The following is a 22,075-nucleotide window of genomic DNA, read 5'->3' on the forward strand; positions in this document are numbered from 1 at the left end:
CGTTCAACCTGCCAGTGGTTAAGGAGAAATACTCCAAGCAGAAGAAGAAGCTCAACGCCATCAAGATGGTCTGTCACTACAACCACCACAAGTGCAGGGGACACATCTAGTTCACCGCCATCTACAAGCCTGAAGTAGAGCGACCAACAAGAGCCTTGCAATGGCTCACTCAAGTTAGGCACACAAACCATCATCAGTCCATTGTACCCACTATCTTGCTGAGAATGGTGAACTTCCAAGAGATGAATTGGGCTAAGTACTTTTACAACCAAATGCGAGATGATCTCAGCACCCACAGGGATGTCATTGGCAATCCCATGTTGTACATGCTGGTCCTCTATTACTTGAGAAGTTAGCATCTACTAGTCAACTTCAGCCTCATAGAGAAATCTACCATCAGTTCTGTATAGACCGAGCAAGAAGACACAGAAAAAAGGCCCAAGAGAGTGAGGAAAATGCTAAGTGTCACTCCAGTAACTCATGTGCAATCGGAAACAAGTCAGCTACTCGACCAATATGAGGACCACCAGTTGCATGAATTCACGCAATGACAACTACGCCTCCAACGAGCAGGTCCTCAAGATAAGGGCAAACTAGTTCAAGGAGGGCCTATTCTCATTGAAGACCTCCAAGGCGATGACACAATCGAAATCAGCCTCCATACAGGAGCTGAAACTACATCGACCACCCCCACTGTACTCTTCGTCTCAATCTCCACCACGCCTCAGGAGACAACATCCTTTGCCACCGGCACCTCTTTCACTACATGGGTAGGCCTAGCAGAGGCCATACAATTTTGCAGCATGCCCCAGTATAGGGCAACGGGTGGCTATGGTGGCAGAGCAGTTGTCGTGTGCGGATGTGATGGAGCTAAACCTCTTTGAAGCCATGGCACAACTGCCCCAAGTCACCTACACGATCTTATAGAGAAGGCAGGAGCAAGCCTCAAAACTCTCCTCCAGTCTCATCTAAGCCCAGCTCTCTACGCAATGAAAGCCAATCGACAATGGTTCTAGCTCAGGCAACGGGCCATGCCGCACTACATCGAGACGAAGAATACCTAGCCAAGGTGGAAGAGCTCGAGCTTGCTCTTATGAAGGTCAAGGACAACCTCGCCACCAGTGAATTCCTGGTCCAAATGCTCATGGACCAAGTGGACAAGGCAGAGTCAACACTGCGCACAATGCTAGAGGAGCAGGCACATGCAGAGCAACAGTATGCCTGCTCACACGAGTCCCACGACCAACAAATCCGTGCCTTACAGGATCTCCTGGAATAAGAGAGGAACCTAATGATCTCCCTCCAAGAAGAAATTGAAAGCTAGCACGCCACTGGCCAATCTGAGGAGTAAAGGTTGGAAAACTACGAGCAGCAGGAGTTCCGGATGTACAGGGAGGTGTCTACACAATTAGCCACATACACACTTGCACCACGCACCATCACCCAAACCCTTCAAATGCACTTTGATGCACTCCGTGCACAAAATCTTATCTTCCACCTTAACCTTACTACACTTCCTCCTAAGGCCCTCTAGACTATTCTCCACTGTAATCTTGACCACTACCACCCCATCTTAGCCATGTCATATTTCCCTCTTGACCTTCAGCCCACTCCTCTATCTCTTCTCCATGCCTCTGATCTCCAAACCTATTCGCCCATCCCATTCTTCTTAATTTTCAAGCCTGGTGCCGCGTCATCTCATTGAGTCCCTCAATTATCCTGCGAACAATGAAGTGATGCAACTCGCAAAGCCCGAGGAACTCATACCATGGGTCTGCACTCCCAAAAGTCTACATGTAGACATAAATTGGATGCAGACCTATGGCCCAAGCCTCAGCAGTCCAATCTCAAGGACACCTTGTGGCCTACCAGTCCACAACCTGCCAACCCCTCATAATAATAATCCTCTTTAATAGGGTGCTACAGGCTCTCCAAGACTCACTTGAGTCCTTGGTGAGCAATTTTGAAACAATTCACGTAGCCTACCCAGAGGAAGTAATCGAGAAAAAGGGAAAAAATGTAGTCACTCTCTTTAATACCACCGCCCCCTGCAAATATTCCGTTACCCCCTCCCCTAGATCCCGCCTAACCCACCCAACAAGCTCTCCAGCCTCCCCCCCCTCGAACAACACTGCCTGAGTACTCGTCTAATGCCTCTAACACCACCAAAGCACAGCACGGACCCTCCCAGTCCATCTCCTCCAACGCTACGGTCAACCTTCCAGAGACGAAGCTTTCAACACATTGCTCAAAGTAGCAAATTTTAAGTTTCATTTATATGACTATTACCAAGCCAGATTTGAGCTATGCTGTTTGATTGGTAAGTCAGTTTATGCAGGCTCCAAGGAAACCGCATTTGGATGTGGCTAGACGCATAGTCAGGTATGTGAAGTCCACATTGCAGTATGGACTATTTTATGAGCCTGGGGTTTAGATACAGTTGCATGGATACACTGATGCTAATTGGGCTGGTAGTATTTCTGATAGACGATCTACCGGTGGATATGTGTTCTCTTTTGGGAGTGCTGCAGTCACTTGGAGTAGCAAGAAACAGCCTATAGTTGCCTTGTCGAGCACAGAGGCTGAGTACAAGGGTGCAGCAATGGCTACATGTGAGGTAGCTTGGTTGCATAAGCTACTTTATGATATGCATTAGTCTACAGATGGGCCAGTTGTCATTTATTGTGACAACATGAGCAGTATACACTTGGAAAATAACCCAGTCTATCATGCTAGAACAAAGCACATTGAGGTGCATTATCACTCTGTGCGGGAGAAGGTTTTACTAGGTCTTATTGATTTAGTTTATGTCAGCACAGAGGATCAGGTAGCTGACATATTCACAAAGGCATTGGGTGCAGAGAAGCTGCACAAGTTTAGAGACCTGCTTGGTGTGCAGGAATTGGGATTGAGCTCGAGGGGGAGTGTTGAGATATCGAGCTCCACTTGTGATATGCCAGGGTGACCATTGTGCATTTATGTCACCGACTTGTTAGCTGCAGATGCGGTTGGTACACCGCCCATGAATAATAGCTGGATGACAGCTATCCTTATGTACTCTAGTTCGTGGCTCAGTTAGTATGCCACCTTAGTTAGCTGAGTTTGGTTTGAGACCCACATATAGGGTTCTCCTATTTCTTTGTACTAGAGTTCTTTTGGCTTACACAACTAAGAAGAGGAAAACTGTTTTCAGCCTCCACCTTTGTGTGTATTCCCCCATTGTGTATGTGAGAAAGCTGCAAGTGAGACTCCTTCCCTCTCTCCCACTATCTTCACAGTATGTACATTAGATAATGGAAATGTTGATTAGATAGATTTATATGAACAAGAGTTTAAGGTGGTGTGATTGAATGATAATTTCTAGTCATTATTTGTTTGGAGATATGAGAGAAAATGGAATTCAATGTTGCTATAATGTGCATTTGTATATAAAAGGCATTGTTAGTTAGAAAGGTATGTACATTAGATAATGGAAATGTTGATTAGATAGATTTATATGAACAAGAGTTTAAGGTGTTGTGATCGAATGATAATTTCTAGTCATTATTTGTTTGGAGATATGAGAGAAAATGAAAGGTAAGAATGCACAACGTGTGCAAGGAGAAATAGTTGGAAGAAACATGGATGGTAAAAGCTTGTAAATAGAAGCCATCAACTTGTCCATGCTTCTTCACAATGCTGCTTGCCTTCTTCCATTACTTCACATCGTTGGGGATATGTGAATCGTTCTTATCACCTTTTCTAGTACATACTTTCTAGATGGTGCAAGGGCATTTATTGTGCATCACTTCCAGGATAGCATTGTTTTTGTTGAGAAATGCTTCAGAGTTATCGTGTAATCTTGAGGACAAGACGCATGTACAAAGTACTTTCTTTTCAAGTCCTTTGCATTTCTAAGCACAATTTCTCTTATTATGCTAGTAATTTGCAAGTTTTATCTTTTAGGTTAAGAGAAAGATGTTGACTTGAGTTATGCTTTTTTTTTTTTGTGGATTTAGAGTTATGATTTCTAATTATATGGGTGGTAGCTTTAATTTTGCAAGCTTAGTGTAGCTCTATAAAGATAAAGATTGCATGTGTAGTTATCTATCCATTGCTAAATTGTGTTGCTAGTTATATATTGTTTCCCAAATTGTGTCATTAGGTTGTTACGTTGATGGGCTTGTATAGAATATGTCTTTTAAAAAGATAAGTTTGTTAGAATATGGATAATGGCTTGTTCTAGGATTTAGTAAATAAGATAGGGATGTATTAATTTTCGGTCCTAGCTAAAGAGTATAACAAACGAAGCTTGGATAGCTAAGGTAAATAAGCACATTGCAACAATATTAGGGAATATAAGCTACCATGCAAAGCAAGTCACTGAGTCCATGTTCCCAAATGAGAAATGATTAGTGTGGAATAAAATGTGGAAAGAGAAAAAAGGGCGAACAGTGCACTTGAACTGATCTTTGCTAGCGAAAAAAAAAGAGTGCCTCAAAATAGACCAAACGATGTATGGAAATGATAATGAGATTATGGATTCTGATGAAGTAGCGGATGAAGGAACTACATCTAATCCGTAACCTCCTCAGTTCCCAGCCATTACTATGTTGATTGGTTGCATGAAAGTGTATATGATGTGGATTTAGATAAGCAACTTGGTTTTGGTTCTGAAGTAGATTTATTTTTAGCAAGAATAAGAGGAGTAGAAGGTATAAATCCACTATCTCATAATGTTGAAAAAAAACTTAGAGGGATTCTAGAGATGAAGATGGTAGCATTTATGAGGGAAGGAATTATGCAAGTGAAATATGGTTAGTGTGACCCATTGCTATATCACTAAGGCCACCACATTTGGTTTTCATGCCATGGTATGTTACATAATCTCTTCCAGAAAACCAAACATAATTCACTGGAAAATAATCTTGAACACGTACAAGTTGTTAGAACTTTCTTTTGCCTTGTGTGTAGGCTTGCAAGCTTTGCATGCACAAGGTTGGATTTGCATAATGTCTTGTGAGATCATGGATGTAACATGTAGGTACGGATAGATTGGAGGAATGCAACCTATACATCGAGTTCAATAAAGAACATTCTAAGCAAGCAAAAAGAGGAAACGAATGCAACTACAACAATCGAATAGAGAAAGAAAGAGAGAAGCTAGCTAGCAAGCATTGGCTAGCTCCTGAGCTATTTGATGGTAGAACAAAAAGGCCTTGGACATTTGCATTGAATATATTTTCCTTGGGTTGGATATTGTTAAGGCTATGTAGAGCTAGTTATCATGAAGAAAGGGACATTCTAAGTTTTCTTGTTTTACCACGTCATGAGCAATGGTCAACTAATATAAAGTTTGTCAAATATCTTTTAGAGGCCATGCTTAATGCTAATCCAAGGATCGTATGTCTTTAGACATTGCAAGCTAGTTATTTGCATCAAGGAGAATGATCTAACCAAATTTATGTGGCCAATAGGAGAAATGGAATGTATTGTGGTCTCACATAGTTTTCTATTATAACATTTTTCAAGATATAATATACAAGGATGCAAAGTTTTGCATTCTATGTTGAATATCTTTTGAATTGTGAGGTACTAGTGGAATGATATTGCAATATTAAATTCGAGTAAACTTTCAATTCAATATTGAGTCCTTGCTAATAAATTTTAGTAAATTGCCTCTTGTTGGACCAAATTACCTTTTATGGATTTCCATTGTGGTGATGTTGTTTTTGGGATGGGGATGCATTGCAGGTAAAGGTTCCAAATAAACAATAAAATAATGTTTGAAGGTGATAAAGCAACTTTCGAGGTGTCTACCACTAAAAAGAGCTGAAATTATCACACCAATACCACTTTTAAAATCTAGAAGATGAGAAGTTCCCCAACTAGAAGTGATACAAATAAAAGATATAATCCCAAATATGTAGGAGTTATATTTGAGGGGGTTACTTTAAACCGTTACGGTACTCGATAAAAATCAGAACTCAACATACCCTAACATTTGAGCAGACTTGACAAACAAAGATGGTCTCACTACAATCACATTGCAAGTTGGCAAGGAGTTAATTAACAAACATGAGGCATTAATAAGCCAAAAAACCATGTCTAGATTGAAAATTTTTGGATTAGTACTAAAAAACCAGACTCAGATTAGGGTAATTCTTCATTGAAATTGAAGTTGACATGTAGTACAGCCATCACATTACTTCCATCATGGCTTTCTAAGCTTAATTTTTATGATGACAAATCAATAGCAGAGTTGCTCCAAAGACGAGATCCTTAGCCAATTGGGACTCTCGCATTTGTCATTCTCGAACATGCTAGGACATATGAAAGTCAAAGATTTACAAGTTACTATTTAAAAGTTATAGATGGTGTGCGTGAACATGATTGCACTATTGTAAGTCAATTTACAATAATTTTTAGTTTTGTCTTACTAAGCCTAGAAATGAATAATATTAAGGCTTTCTAGCATTTTGTATGCAGCTAACATTTTACAATGATAATGAATACATCAAAAATGGATGTTGCATGCCTACAACGAAGGCCAAGTGGCTATGTATGTAATAAAAAATGCCACAACAACTCGAAAACACACTAGTAGGAAGCACTTGGAATTCATTGCTTTCTCTATAGTAGCCTACAGTATTGATGAAATTACATTACACTACTATCTCTATAGCAGCCCACGTTAAAGATGCACGTTTTCAAAACTATACCAGTTTTGATGAATTTATAAGTGGGGGAAGTTCAATCTCCTAGTAAAGAATTGTTAGAAATGCATTTTCTTTGATGGCATGGATTAATTCACATGTTGTTCTCTACCACCTTACATGCTATGGTTTTTATACTTCTTTGGTGAATTAACATTGGCATGAACAACCCGGCCTTTTTACACTAGTTTTTAAATTTGCAAACCCAAACTATGATTCAAAGAAATTGGTAGAGTAACTATAATTACATGCATTGGAAGCGGCATGTGCAAACTGAGCACATTAACTTCATGGTGGGAAAATTTAAGACAATCAATGGGAACCAACTTTGAGCCAACATCAAGGACCCTTGGACATCTCCTCTGCTTGGGATAGATGTTCCGATTGACCAATAGTTTAAGAAGAATGAGAAGGAGTTCTGGAGAAAGATCAGCTTGCTAGGGGATGTTTGAGAATTTAGCTCAAGTTATTGAAATTTGTTAACTGGCTACATATGCACCAATGACTATTGAGAAGAAGAAACCATATAACATTTTGTTTGTGCTGACAAAGACACTGATGGGAAGATAAGGCTTTGCTGTGTAGACAAGGAAGCTGACCAAATGTAAAAATCACAACTATTGCTTTACTATGAGAGCTATTATGCTAGCTAGGTATAGCTACATGGTCAACTTAGCTTCACTTTTGAAAACTTGGAGATTGGTTCAAGCTTGCAATATGAAAACTACAACTACTGCTTTACATATACTAGGAAAACTATCAAATGTATTTCAAAACCACCTTAGGCTGCAAATTTGAAATCTGTCTTTTCCATACGTATTTGAAATCTATCTTTACAATATGCATTTCAACTTTGCCTTTGAATGCAAATTCCAAAGCTACCTTAAATGCAAATCTAAAATATCTCTTGTAGATTTTCTCTAAATGGATAAGCTTGAACTGGTTTGGACTTCAACATGTAATAGATTATAAATACACTTTTGACACGGTAAAATATTTTAGCCCTCATTTCTTCATTCATAGATGCTTCCATCTCTTATAAATTTGAGGTTTTCCATTCTGATTCCTCATCAAATATTACATCTTTGGAGATAATGACCTTTCGATTGATGGGATTATACAACTTGTATGCTTTGCTTTCTTCACTGTAGCGAACCATGATGGCCCATGGTTGATGTGAATGCAGGTCACTCTTATGTGGATGGTGAATCCAATGGCTCAGAACATAGCATTGATGATGAGTTGGGTATTCGTTCTGTTGTTACACGTGGAGTAAGGAAGACTAGGGATGTTTTGAGAGCACTTGGTGGTGAGCCTATTTTGCACAGGTCTACCAGAGTCAAGTTTCCTGTGGATAGGCTGAAATATGATGGATTTACAACCATTCACTATGCCTATATGGTCAAAGTGATACAAGAACCAAAACCCACTTCTTTTGAGCAAGCCATGGGAAAAGAAAAATGGGAGAAAGCCATGGATGAAGAAATGGATGCCTTGGAAGCAAATGCTCCATGGGAATTGGTGGCTTTGCCTAAAGACGAGAATGCAATTGGCTACAAGTGGGTCTATAAGGTGAAGCACAATGCAGATGGTTCTGTGAGCAGATACAAGGCAAGATTAGTTGTCAAGGGGTATGCACAAACATATGGCATTGATTATGAAGAAACATTTAGTCTGGTTGCAAGATGGCAACTGTAAGAACAGTCATTGCTATGGCTGCATCGAAGGGATGGTCTTACATCAGATGGATGTAAAGAATGCCTTCTTGCATGGTGATTTGCAAGAAGACGTCTATATGGAGCAACCACTAGGTTATGTGCATGCTATTCATCCTAGGTTTGTTTGCAGGTTGAAAAAAGCCTTGTATGGCTTGAAGCGAGCACCCAGAGCATGGTCTGACAAGATAGGAGAGTATCTTGTCACTATTGGCTTTCAGATTTCCACGGCAGATTTCTCACTTTATGTGAGAAAAATAGAGAAAGGTATTATGTTGCTTGTCATTTATGTTGATGATTTAATCATCACAGGTGATAGTGATGAAGATATCCTTCATGTGAAAATGCTATTGAATCAGAAGTTTGAGATGAAGGATTTGGGAGAGCTGCGTTACTTCTTGAGCATTGAGGTGATTAGATCCACAAGTGGGATATGGCTCTTGCAGAGGCAGTATGGATTGGACATGCTATCCAAATATGGGATGACAGGTTGTAAGCCTATTTCAGTTCCTCTGGAGCAGAATGTGAAGCTGAGTGCAGATGCAGGTGAGCTTCTGGAATATCCTACTATGTACAGATGCATAGTAGGAAGTTTGATTTATATGACTATGACCAGGCCAGATTTGAGCTATGCTGTTGGGTTGGTAAGTCAGTTTATGCATGCTCCAAGGAAACCGCATTTGGATGCAGCTAGATGCATAGTGAGGTATGTGAAGTCCACATTGTAGTATGGACTATTTTATGAGACTGAGGTTCAGATACAATTGCATGGATACACTGATGCTGATTGGGCTGGTAGTATTTCTGATAAACGATCTACCAGTGGATATGTGTTTTCTTTTGGGAGTGCTACAGTCACTTGGAGCAGTAAGAAACAGCCTACAGTTGCCCTGTCGAGAACAGAGGCTAAATACAGGGGTGCAGCAATGGCTGCATGTGAGGCAACTTGGTTGCATAAGCTGATTTATGATATGCATCAGTCTATAGATGGGCCAGTTGTCATTTATTGTGACAACATGAGCAGTATACACTTGGCCAATAACCCAGTCTATGATGCTAGAACAAAGCACATCGAGGTGCATTACCACTATGTGCAGGAGAAGGTTCTAGTAGGTTTCATTGATCTAGTTTATGTTAGCACAGTTGATCAGGTAGCTGACATATTCATGAAGGCATTGGACACAGAGAAGCTGCGCAAGTTCAGAGAACTGCTTGGTGTGCAGGAATTGGGATTGAGCTCGAGGGGGAGTGTTGAGATATCGAGCTCCACTCATGATATGCCCAGGTGATAGTTGTGCATTTATGTCACCGACTTGTTAGCTGTAGATGCGGTTGGTACACCGCCCATGAATAATAACTGGATGACAGCTATCTTTATGTACTCTAGTTAGTGGCTCAGTTAGTATGACACCTAGGTTAGTTGAGTTTGGCTTGAGACCCACATATAGGGTTCATCTATTCCTTTTTGTAAGAGAGAGAGTTTTTTGGCTTTCACAACTAAGAAGAGGAAAACTGTTTTCAGCCTCCTTCTTTGTGTGTATTCCCCCATTGTGTATGTGAGAAAGCTGCAAGTGAGACTCCTTATCTCTCTCCCACTCTCTTCACACCCTCATCATCGATGGAGAAGAGTACGTATTCCTCCATGACATAGAGATTCTTTTTGGACTACGAGAGGATGAGGCACTTGGAGTCCTATCGGGGTTCAATGTTGGCACATGTCAAAGATCCCGAGGTTTTAGGTATCGAAGACCACCAGACAATGGAAGACTTTCTCTTGACGATGCTCGTTTCAATGAGGGGTGTAGACATGTCTGCATACGATGCACAACCCTCTCATGTAGAATCTTCCACCTCCAATACAGGTTAGGAGAAAGCATCCACCTCCCAAATGGAACATCACACAGCACCTGGTTCTATCAACATTGCAAATGATAAAGGGATAGAAGCTAGTGACGGTGTAGTGGTAAGTTTGAACAATATTTTTTATTTTGATGTTCTTTCAGTATAATTTGTTTTGTCAGTCTTCTAATGTTTGTTGAATTGTTGCAAGATGCATTTGAGCTTGATGAATTCTCATCTCGACGGGGTAATGTTTGCAGTACATTTGGGTGAGATCATTCTTTGGCCCATTACCTTGGCAAAGTTGCAGAGCATATCGTGGTCTTTCACAGGAAATTTTCTCCTCGAGGTCCTTCGGAGCTGCTGAAGTGCAAGGCATTGTCGTGCGCTATCGGATACTCCAACATTACTTAGAATGCCGACAAAGTCATTTTGGTACACCGCCTGGATGCTATCATTGCCTTTGGATCGAACATTCATGGCAGGGCATTGACGGCAATGGCTATGTCTTTGGCAGTAGGAGAGGAGGATGTTAGTTGTTGCGGCTAGATTTATATCTAGGAATCCACTAGGGGATTCAAAGACCCCTAATCTCGATGTACTTGAACTAGCCAAGAAGAAAGATAGCCTGTGAGGCCTTTTGTATATAAACATATATTTAAATGGATACATGACTACATGTCTTTATTATTTGTTTTATCATTGCTTGTCATGAATTCCATTGTATTTTCTTTAAGTCGTCGATGATATATTTTCTCCATCATTTCAATTGCGTTAATTTAATACATTTCTAGCCAATTTAGTATCATTTTCACCAATTCTGGGTATCGAAAGTTCATTTTTGTCAAATCCTAAAGGAATTTCACCATCGCGCAGAAGGGAAAAGTGTTCGGCATGTCGCCAAGACCCCAAAAAGCCCAAAACCCACCACGGCATGATATTGGGCATTCTGGCAAATCCAGAATGCCCAAGCCCAAAACCCACCACGGCACGAATTTGGGCATTTTGGCGAATCTAGAATGCCCAAATTCACGTCGTGGTGGGTTTTGGGCTTTCTAGGGTCTTGATGACGTGTCGAACACTTTTCCCTTTTGCGTGACAAAATTCAAAACTTACATTAAAATGATCAGTTACTATAGTCATAGAAATGGAAAATACACAACAATGCGATAGTGTCGAGAATGTCGATATATTTTATTAAAAAATATATCGACATTCTCGACACTATCGCATTGACAAAATTCAAAACTTACATTAAAATGATCAGTTACTATAGTCATAGAAATGGAAAATACACAACAATGCGATAGTGTCGAGAATGTCGATATATTTTATTAAAAAAGATCGGCCCTTGGGCCTTAGATACAAGATAGTGCCTTCAAGGGCAGGGGGTGGTCTAAGTCCTAAGAGTGGGCTACAAGAGAATCTAGGGCTTCAAACTTGGGTCACTCTTAGCCGCTTCGCCAAAGCCATGTCCTTGTCCATGACCATGATGCACTTTGCATGGATGGCACACAAGTTGGCATCCTCGAACAGAGCGATGGTCACTTGATCCACAGCCTCCTGGAGCATCCCCATAGCTCCTGTGCTGAATTGCACGTCGTCCGTGTATCCCTGTGCTATCTCCCATACCACACGTTGGAAGGGAGCATGCAAGATTAGGTTGTCAATGGTCTTCTGCATTTGCCTGATCTCCCTTAGGGCCCGTGCTTCTGGCTTTTCTTTGTACGACTTCTTGACTCTTGGTGGAGGCTTTATAGGTACCCGAACACGATCCCAAGACTTCCTGTCTACCTTGAATTTCTTTCGCTACTCTTGTTTGCGTTGATCCTCCTCTGAATCCTCCTCTCGCGGACGTCTTGAGGTTTGTCCTTCTTTGGGATGAGGCTTCCTTGGCGTCTGCTTTGCCCTCTTCATGGGCACAGGGATCATCTCTATGATGGGCTATATCACCGGCAGAGGGAAGATTGTGCTCTTCCTAGTGGTAGTCTGTTGGCCCTCAGGAAGCCTCTCTATGTCCGGGAGGTTATCGAACACATTTTGTTCGATTAGGGGAGGGCTCTCATGGGGAGGGGAAGGACGAGGCAAAGGCTGAGGGGAAGGTTGAGGGTCAGGCTGGCTGAGGGGAAGGCTGAGGCTGAGGGAGGGGAAGGTTGGGGGTAAGGCTGAGGGGAAGGCTCAGGCTCTTGGGGTCATCTCAGCTTTTGCAATGCACCATGTGGATACTTCTTGCGGAATTAAATTCCAAGCATAAACGTCGCACTAAGGCTTTATACATAATGAAGATGTTGACTCTCTCTAACTTGTGTTCTTTCACCAATTGAGCTTCATCCATTTTGATGACAAATATGAGCTTTCCATTGCAATCTGTACAACAAAAGAGAGAAATCGTTAGAATAAACATGATATAGGAAATTAACTAAGTAAAGTGCAATGCTATAATGGATTTTCTCTTACCATCTTCTCTCATGCCACAGAATTTGACCATTGCTTGTTGTAGTTTCTCAACATCTAAGTAGACATTATTGAAAACATTCATCTCAAAGCTTTACAAGCCAGATTTCTTTTTACTCTTCCAAGTCATTGTGCCCCTTATGCAATGGTACCCTCCAAGCATTTCTCTTGCACATTCGTTTGTTTCTCACCGTGCACATCTCATAGACCAAGGTGTGGGTAGGGGCACTGTAGACTTCTTATACTCTCCCAAAATAGTAGACTTGAAAATTTTGAAAACAGATGTGTAAGCTTCACGACTTACACTGGCAGTATCACAAGCTGCAAGCATCTCCTTTGCATCCACAATATCCTTGAAGTCCTTCATCACCTCTTCAGCAACTTGCACACATAGGCGCTTGTGTCTTGGGTCCCTTAGTATCCCAATGACATCGCTTGACTTCAATAAACTAGCTAGAGCATATGAAGAGTCAATATCATCCCCGTCCGTTCTTCCCATCACATCTTCCATGAAGTTTCTAAAGAAGAACACAATAAAAACTTAGTCACAAACAAAAACAGTGTAATCTCATTGGAACATTTGATAACCAACCTTGTAGCCCGGAGTCTCCTCTTTCTAGCACCACCAGTGGGTGCCAATGCATCCATGTTATGTAAGTACCTTCTTTTCCTCTCCTTCAATCCCAAAGGTGTTTCTTTCATCTTTTGTACTCGTTCTTCTGCCTTCTCTTGTTCCTTCTCTACGGCTCGTCGAACTTGATTGTATGTAGATCTTTTCAAGCCTTTTTTGGACTCAGCTAGCTTATAGAGTGACTCTTCTAATTTATGTCGCTCCAAGTCTAATGCATTTTGCTCCAAGTCCGCCACTCCAAGTCCCTGCTCCAAGTCCCCGCTCCAAGTCCAATGCTTTGGCTTTATCATGAAGATCCTGGTTCTTCCTTTGAAGATCCTGCATAGAGTTATGCATTGCAACAATGGTGCTATTTCCTAAATGTGCTAGCATCTCTGCTTGGGCTTTGCACATCTCGCTTACTTGCATAGCTATTGACTGAGCATTGTTGAACCAATTGCAATAACCAAGTAACCCCGCGTGTCCATTTCCAACAAACCGAACTAGCTCATGCATTGTATGGAAAGGAGGGCTCTTTTGGTTGGCAGAATCTAAAGGATACAAGGATCCTTCTACCCAAAGGTCGAGATGCTTCTTTCCTTGCGAACGAAGACTGTGGATTTTGGAAGCTCCCCTCAATCCTAGACTACGTGTGCTTGCATATTCAGCCTCCAACTCTAAGTGAACCTGGTACTTATTGGGGACGTCCTCGAATGGTGCCATGACTGAAGGAGTGTAGAGAAGGAGAAGGTGTGGAGATGCAGGCTTGAAGGAGCAGCACGCAGGAAGAGGGAAGGCGAGGAGGAGGAGGGAGGACCAGTAGTTGAAGAGGAGGAAAGGGGGGCAGACCAGCAGGTGTGGAGGAGTAGGCATGGAGGAGGAGGGAGGGAGGAGTAGGAGGGAGGGGGGAGGAGGAGCAGGCATGGAGGAGGGACGGAGGGGGAGGGTAGGAGGAGCAGGCATGGAGGAGGGAGGGAGGGAGGGGGAGGAGGAGGAAGGGGGAGGAGGGAGTGAGGAGGGGGAGGGGAAGGGAAAGGGGAGGAGAGGGGAGGGGGAGGAGGGAGGGAGGGAGGGAGGGAGAGGAGGAGGGAGGAGGAGGAGGAGGAGGAGTGAGGGAGGGGGAGGGAGGAGGGGGAGGGAGGGAGGGAGGAGAGAGAAGGAGGGAGGGAATTCAAAATTCAAATTTTGATTTTTGATTTTTTTGGCTCCTAGCTGTGTAAGAGGTGGAGTCACTTTTGGGCTTAGCCCACCTAGGTGAGGGGGGATTAGGACTTTTTGGGACCTGCCTTAGCCCTTTCATTAGGACTAATCAATTTCTTAATCCATTCCTTATGAGGCCCTTTTGAGACCCCAATTCTCCCCTAATGATTGAAGGCAGTGCTCACAAGTACTTGTACTCACTTGTTTTGTTTAAAGGTTTGACTTCTTTATAGTTTTTTTTTTTTTTTGGCAGGGAAAAAGCTTGGTATTATTAATGAAACAAGGTGAATGATATTTAATCATTGAGAAGGCTTGCCCAAGATTAAAAAAGCAAACCAAAAAGAATCTACTGGAGATGGTGTAAAGGAAGACTCTAGGGGGGGAAAGGGAGAGAGAGAGAGAGAGAGACAGAGAGAGAGAGAGAGGAGGGGGGGAGGGGGGGAAGGCGAGAAAAGGTAGAGGTGGTGTGTAGGAAGACTTAAGGAGAGAGAGAGAGAGAGAGAGAGAGAGAGAGAGAGAGAAGGAGGGGGAGGGAGAAAAGGTAGAGATGGTGTGTAGGAAGACTTAAGAGGAGAGAGAGAGAGAGAGAGAGAGAGAGAGAGAGAGAGTCAACCACTTTAAAGTTTGCATTAATGAAGAGAAGCCAAGCATCAACATATTGTCCAATAGGAAAAATGCACTTCCAAAATTTCTAAAAATGAGGTTCCTAAGGCTACCGAGAGGGCAGGCCAAAAATGAAAATAACTACATCTTTAGCAATAATTTAGCTGAAGTAGCAAACTCGATGTACCTTGAACCATAAAACTTTAGACACTCGAGTATCTCAAACCTAATTGGCATTGATACCTAATTGGCATTGACATGTCATGAGCAATTGAAGGCTGCTGAAAAATCAAGATGTTGCCACACAACCTAATTGGCATTGACACCTAATTGGCATCGACATGTCATGAGCAATTGAAGGCTGCTGAAAAATCAAGATGTTGCGACACCTCCACACTTGTAGAATGACCACTGCCTTGAGTCCTTGACCAGATTCTAGCAGTCCACATGAGCATCATTTAGCTTACTTCATTATAGTTTATAGTAATTGCAATCGTAGGACAGGATAGTGTGTGTGTGTAGGACAGAATCGCACAAGCTGCAGAAGTCGAAGGTATCTATAGTTATATGGGATGACGCCCTGGCTATTGCATCTTTGCTCACAAAAGTCGTTGGCCATGGCAGAAAAATCTAGCATCAGTCTGAATTTCTCGCCTTGTGTCATCCGTAAGGTTTGACTTCTTTATCGTAATTGCAATAGTGTGCTATCGCATGACGACAGAATAGTGTCTGTGGAGGACAGAATGGTGTCTGTGGAGAACAGAATCACGTATCCGCACAAGCTGCCACAGTCCAAGGTATTTATAGTTACATGGGTCGCCCATCTTTCCTCATAGAAAGCTGTCGTTTGCCATGGCAGATCACAAGTCTAGCACCATTCTCAATTCTCAATTCGCCCGCCTGGCTCTCGGCTCCCTCCCCCTCCTTCTCGTTGCCTTCCTCGCCAGTAGTTTCTCCTCCTCCCGCCTCACGCACAAACACCTTCAGTTCTACTATCACGACGCCTTAAATTACACCGACTTCATTATCCTCCATGGCCTTCCCGGCATCGACACCCCCTCCTCCTCTCCCTTCGGCACCTTTTTCTGTTTCAATGACCCTCTCACCATACATCCCGAGCGTGACTCACCCGAGGTCGGCTCATTCATCGGCACCGCCATCGCAGCCTCCTTTGATGGCCTCACCTTTTTCAACTCCTTCACGATCACTCTGAACACCAGCGAGTACACGGGCTCACTGTCCTTCCTGGGCCCGAACGGAGCGCTCGAGCCGATACCGATTCCAGTCGTGGCTGGCACGGGTAGCTTCCGATTCAGTCTGGGAACTGCCCTCATGACCCCAGTGCACGTTCAGACATTCAACTTAACTTACCGACTGGACTTGGATATTTACTGGCCAGCGTATGCTCGCTAAAGATTGTGCCATCGTCTGCCCATTATGCAAAGTGGAGCTCGAAAGCCTTTTCTGGTCTTGCAACTTCGTTTGCAGTTTGTGGCGGAAATCATTTGCTTGGATGGCGCGATACATCTACAATTGTGCTTCTAGGAGATCAAAGAGTATCGGTTCTTGCAGCTTCTGAGAGCGGGTTTCCTCCAACGTTCGTGGCAATTTCACAACTCTTTGGTTTTTAGACATCTTCCATGGTATTCATATTTCAGTTTTTGGGACGCAAGAACTTTGCGTTCAGGATTGTTTATAAAGCACTTGTACGTGCTCTGTAATTTTCTTTATTTTCCTTTTTGGCCGTGCCCGTGGTTAAGTCTAAGTTCTCTAAGAAGCAAAATTAGGAATTTTCTTTTTGTGAATGTACAGAATTTTATCACTCGTCCAACTCCCCACTTGCTATTTCAATTCCTCCACCTTTTTCTCTCTCCCCCCCCCCCCCCTCTTGTTTTTCTCCTTTTGAGCTTGGGCAAGCCTTATGCATGATTACATATCATTCACCTTGTTGTTAGTTAATAAAAATTTCTCTTTCGTGCACAAAAATTGAAAAAATTCACTTCTCCATGTATTGAATTTTCTAAGGATATGAAAGTCAATTCTAGCAAAAATAAAGGGCGCAAACTCGTTCTAGTAAAAAAATATATTAAAATCTTGATGTGTAAGAAAATGTAAAAGAATCTAATTGTATTAGGATGGTTGTGTTCTTTACTAAAAGAGCTTCAATATATGCCTTTACACCTTGAAATTCGGATAGCACATGCAAAGTTACATAATTTTCAAAGGAGTTGGGTTTTCATATTTTAGTGCACATTTTGTCACCTAAAAGAACCCCCCCTTTTGGGTCCTGCGCATTATGAAATATTAATATGTGAAAATCTTAAAATCTTGCATATTTGTTAAAGGACCCTCCCTTTTGGGTCTTGCATATTGTGAAATATATGTAAAAATCTTAAAATCTTCCACATTTGTTAAAGTATATAATTTATAATTTGTGGACTTATATTTTCATGCTTTTTCCTTACATATTTAAAATTTTAGCAGGATTTATCCATGTATATTGTATATGGACCTTGTCTTAAATATCCTAAATTTTAGATGAGGGTAATAACATAATACATATTAAGTTGGCACCCTAGGGCAGGGTATTACCAATTTAACCACTCTTGGGTGCATTCTTAGAGATTTGAAGATGAATTTTGTTTACAAAGCTGCTTCCTGGTTTAGGGAACAATTTTTTTCTTTTTGCAACAAATAGAGAACTTATATATCATTATAGGAAAATGGTAAATTAAAAAGGGAGGTGGAGCCTACAAAGTAGGAAATTTTCAATCTTTGGAGCTTGTGTCTAGTAGATTTAGCTAAAACTTAAGCGAGATACTTGAAAACAACATTAATGGTACCAAATTATTCATGCACGAACAAACTACTAGAACTAAACTAACATGCCGCCTAGCTCTAGTGAATGGTACTATCGAATCAACATTTAACTTTGCCAGGGCATTAGAATCACCTAGTATAAGACCTCTACAAATTTCATAAAGATTAGATTCTTTGACATGTGGACGGAGCTCACCGATGCACATTTTCATTGCACATATGCATAACCCATAAGAAAATTGTGCAACTTTGGATGGGGACCCATATAAATGGTATTGGATCAACATGAAACTTTACAAGGGCATTAGAAATGCTTGAATTAAGAAACTATCAAATTCAATACTGATTAGAGTCTTCGACTTGGTGACAAAGCTCACCAATGTATGATTTCATTGCATGTATGCATCACCCATGGGAAAATTGGTTAATTTCACATGCCCACCCATACAAATCGTATCGGATCAACATGAATCTTTGCAAGGGAATTAGAATCACTTTAAGACCTATTCAAATTTTCATAGTGATTAGTGTCTTTCACATGCAGACGGAGCTCACCGATGCACAATTTCATTGCATTGTATGCATACCCATGTGAAAATTGAACAATTTCGCATGGCCATTGGCCATTCATATGAGACCCATACAAACGGTATTGGATCAACATGAATTTTTTATAGGGAATTAAAATCACTTTGATTAAGACCTTTGTAAAGTTTCATACCAATCAGAGTCTTAGACATGGGGATAGAGCTGATGAATGCACATTTTTGTTGCACAAATGCATCATGCATTTGAAAATTGCACAAATTTGCATGCCCACCCATACAAACGGTATTGGAGTGACATGATACTTTGTCATGGAATTAGAAAAATATTAAATAATACTTATTAAAGTTTCATACTGATCTTAGTCTTCAACATGTGGACAGAGCTCACTGATGCACATTTTCATTGCATGTATGCATAACTCGTGAAAATTGTGTAATTTCTCATGGCCAACAATATAAAGGGTATTGGATTGACATGAGACTTTGCAAGGCAACCAGAATCCCTTTCATTAAGACTATTACAATGTTTAATACCAATTGGAGTCTTTGACATGAGAACAGAGCTCAATGATGTACGTTTTCATTGCATGTATGCATCACCCCTATGAAAATTGCACAATTTTGCATGCCCACTCATACAAACAACACCACTAAACTTAACTTTGCATGGGCATTAAAATCACCCAAAAAGAAGACCTTTGCAAAGTTTCATAACAATGGGTGTCTTCGCAATGTGGATGGAGCTCACCAATGCACATTTTCATTGCATGTATGCATATTCCATGTGGAAATTGCACAATTTCACATGACCACCCATACAAATGGTATCATATCAACATGAAACTTTGTGAGGGAGTTAGAATCACTTGAATTAATTCTTCAACATAGTTCTATACTAATCAGTGTCTTAGAAATGTGGATGGCTCACTGATGCACATTTTCTTTGCACGTATGCATAACCCATGTGAAAATCATGTAGTTTTTGCATGATACCCAAACAAATAGTATCCGATCAACATGAAAATTTTAAAGTAATTTTTAAATAAATTGAATTAATACGTTTGCAAAGTTTCATACTAATTGGAGTCTTTGCGGAGCTAAATGATGCATGTTTTCATTGCACGTATGCATCCCCCATGTGAAATTTGCACAATTTCCCACCCATGCAAACGGTATTAGATTGACAGAGGGAATTAGAATCACTTGACATATGGGCTCTTCAAATTTTCATATTAACTGGAATCTTCAACATGTAGATGGAGCTCGGCGCTGCACATTTTCATTGCACGTATGTGTCTCCCATGTGAAAATTGTGCAATGTCACATGCCCACTCTTACAAATGGTATGGAATTGACATGAAGCTTTGTGATGGAATAAGTATCACTTGAATTAAGACATCTACAAAGTTTCATACTGATCGGAGGCTTTGACATGGGGATGGAGCTCACCAATGGATGCTTTCATTGCATGTCTGCATCACACATGTGCAAATTGCACAATTTCTATACCCATAGAAATGGTTTCAAATTGACAAGAAAATTTACAAGGGAATTATAATAAACTAAAATAATATCTCTAAAATTTTACATACAAATTGGAGTCTTTGACATCTTGACAAATCTCATTGATGCTGTACATTTTTATTACACGTATCCATCACCCATGTAAAAATTGCACAATGCTAATGAGAAGATTTGTGTGAATGGTGATCTCTCTGACACTTTTATACTCAAAATATCTATAAGGGAGGGCTTCTCTATATCTCCTCTTCTTTTTTCTATTGCAACAAACTCTCTAGGTTGGTTGATTGAGGAAAAAAGGAGCCCTCTTAGGTATCAAGCTCCCAGATGGCCAAAAAATTATGAACCAACAATTTGCAGATGATATGAACCATACTCCTAAGAATACATCGGAAGAATCCAATCAGCTCTAGAATGCTTAGTAATTTTTTGTATAGCTTCTTCTCTATTATCAAGGCCAAGACAGATTACTTCCCTATTTGTCGTGATAACTATCCTCTCTTGGATTAAAAAGGATGTGTAAAAATCAATAAATGGGAGATCTTTAGGTTATTGGGTATTCCTATGGGGTTTGAAGTCTCTTTAAATGATAGGTGGGATTGAGTTCTGCTGGATAGGTGGAGAGGACATCAGCTTCATTTAGCTAGTTGAGATTGGTTTTAAACCATACCTTATACCCTATTACTATTTTTTATTTATCTTGCTTCTTCTTGTCAAAGAGTTGGTTCTTAAAAAATTAACTACTATGTGTAGAAATTTTCTCTAGAGGGGGATTTACAATTTGTCAAAATCTTGCTTCATCAAGATGGGAAACTTGCACCTTAGGCAAGGAATAAGGAGGCTTGGGAGTGGTCGACATTTCACAAGCTACAACCTGGCTTGCAGAGTGAAATGGAGTATTACATCAATCTTGGATCCATCCACTATACTCTTAGTTGCTTCTCCAAAGTTTGTCAAGGATTAAATTTACCAGATGTCCTAAGTGCAAAATCATTACCACTCACGTTAATTTTGTTCTTTCCCGAGAAGATTAAGAAATTTCTGGGAGTGACATGGAAATCAATTTGGGCCACTTAGGAAACTATGAAAAGGCAGATAAAATGGTCAGGCAAAGGTAACTTTATGGTAGCTAACTCGATCTAGTTCTCTATTTTTCATCCTACTCCTTCTCTTACTGATCTCAAGATAGTCCAGGCTTTCAAATTGCTTAAGTAAGGTATTTGTAATTGGGGTGACCTTTGGTGCATTAGACAATGCAGATGGCTCTTCCGCTGAAATTCAAAATAAGTTTTTCTTGTAAAACAATCACCTGCTTCTTATTTAGCAAAGGCTCAGCTTGTGGGATTCTTTATTGGAGAGGCAATGTGAAGCTTAAGCAGGACAAGAAACAATCAGGAAAGACACAAAATCTTTGTGCTAAAGTGTCCATGGGTGGAGGAAAGGCAAGGAGGTTCTTGTCCAACCACAATGCTAACAAAGAAAAATATTAGTGGACTTGTAGTGTCCTATAGCAGTGGTTCACATACTTCACCATGGATAGGCAAATTGAGATCAGGAGGATCTCCTCAAAGCAATGCAAATAGTGGTATGCAAGTATCACGAAAAGGAAAAGAGAAAGTAGATCAGCCCATGGTTGATGTGAATGTAGGTCACTCTTATGTGGATGGTGAATCCAGTGGCTCAGAACAAAGCCTTGATGATGCTGACTTATCTGTAGAAGTAATAAGGAGGGTTGACGTCAATCTCTTAACCTCATTTATTATAGATCGACTTCTCATGGGATCCACTTTTTCTTCAATACAAAGTTTCTTCTTCTTAGTCAAATCAATCAAGTGATATCTTCAAAATGATGTAAAACTTCTCTCCATTGGGTTAAGTCTTTCCAAGTAATGGACTCCATGTCAATAACTCATTGCATATCCTAAATAATGTATCAAGGGCCCCCTCAATGCTCAAATGTTTCCTAGGTATATGTCCTAATCCTTTCCTCATATAATCCTTTAATGTGCCATCCATCACAATATCATTATCAATAGTACATACACGTCCCCAATCCTCTTTTATAAACTT

At 40.9% G+C, this 22,075-nt stretch overlaps 1 protein-coding gene across 1 annotated transcript; it reads left to right on the forward strand.

Annotated features, from left to right (window-relative positions):
* Nucleotides 1–15,968: 15,968 nt before the first annotated feature.
* On the forward strand, nucleotides 15,969–16,529 carry LOC147886519 (pterocarpan synthase 1-like). The gene has a single exon (XM_087395267.1). The coding sequence runs from the start codon at nucleotides 15,969–15,971 to the stop codon at nucleotides 16,527–16,529; it is 561 nt and encodes a 186-aa protein (XP_087251393.1).
* The last annotated feature ends 5,546 nt before the right edge of the window (nucleotides 16,530–22,075 follow it).

Source organism: Dipteris shenzhenensis, chromosome 24 (genome assembly GCF_047967505.1).
Source record: "Dipteris shenzhenensis isolate YYH24624 ecotype China chromosome 24, Dip_SZ_1.0, whole genome shotgun sequence".
Lineage (NCBI taxonomy): Eukaryota > Viridiplantae > Streptophyta > Polypodiopsida > Gleicheniales > Dipteridaceae > Dipteris > Dipteris shenzhenensis.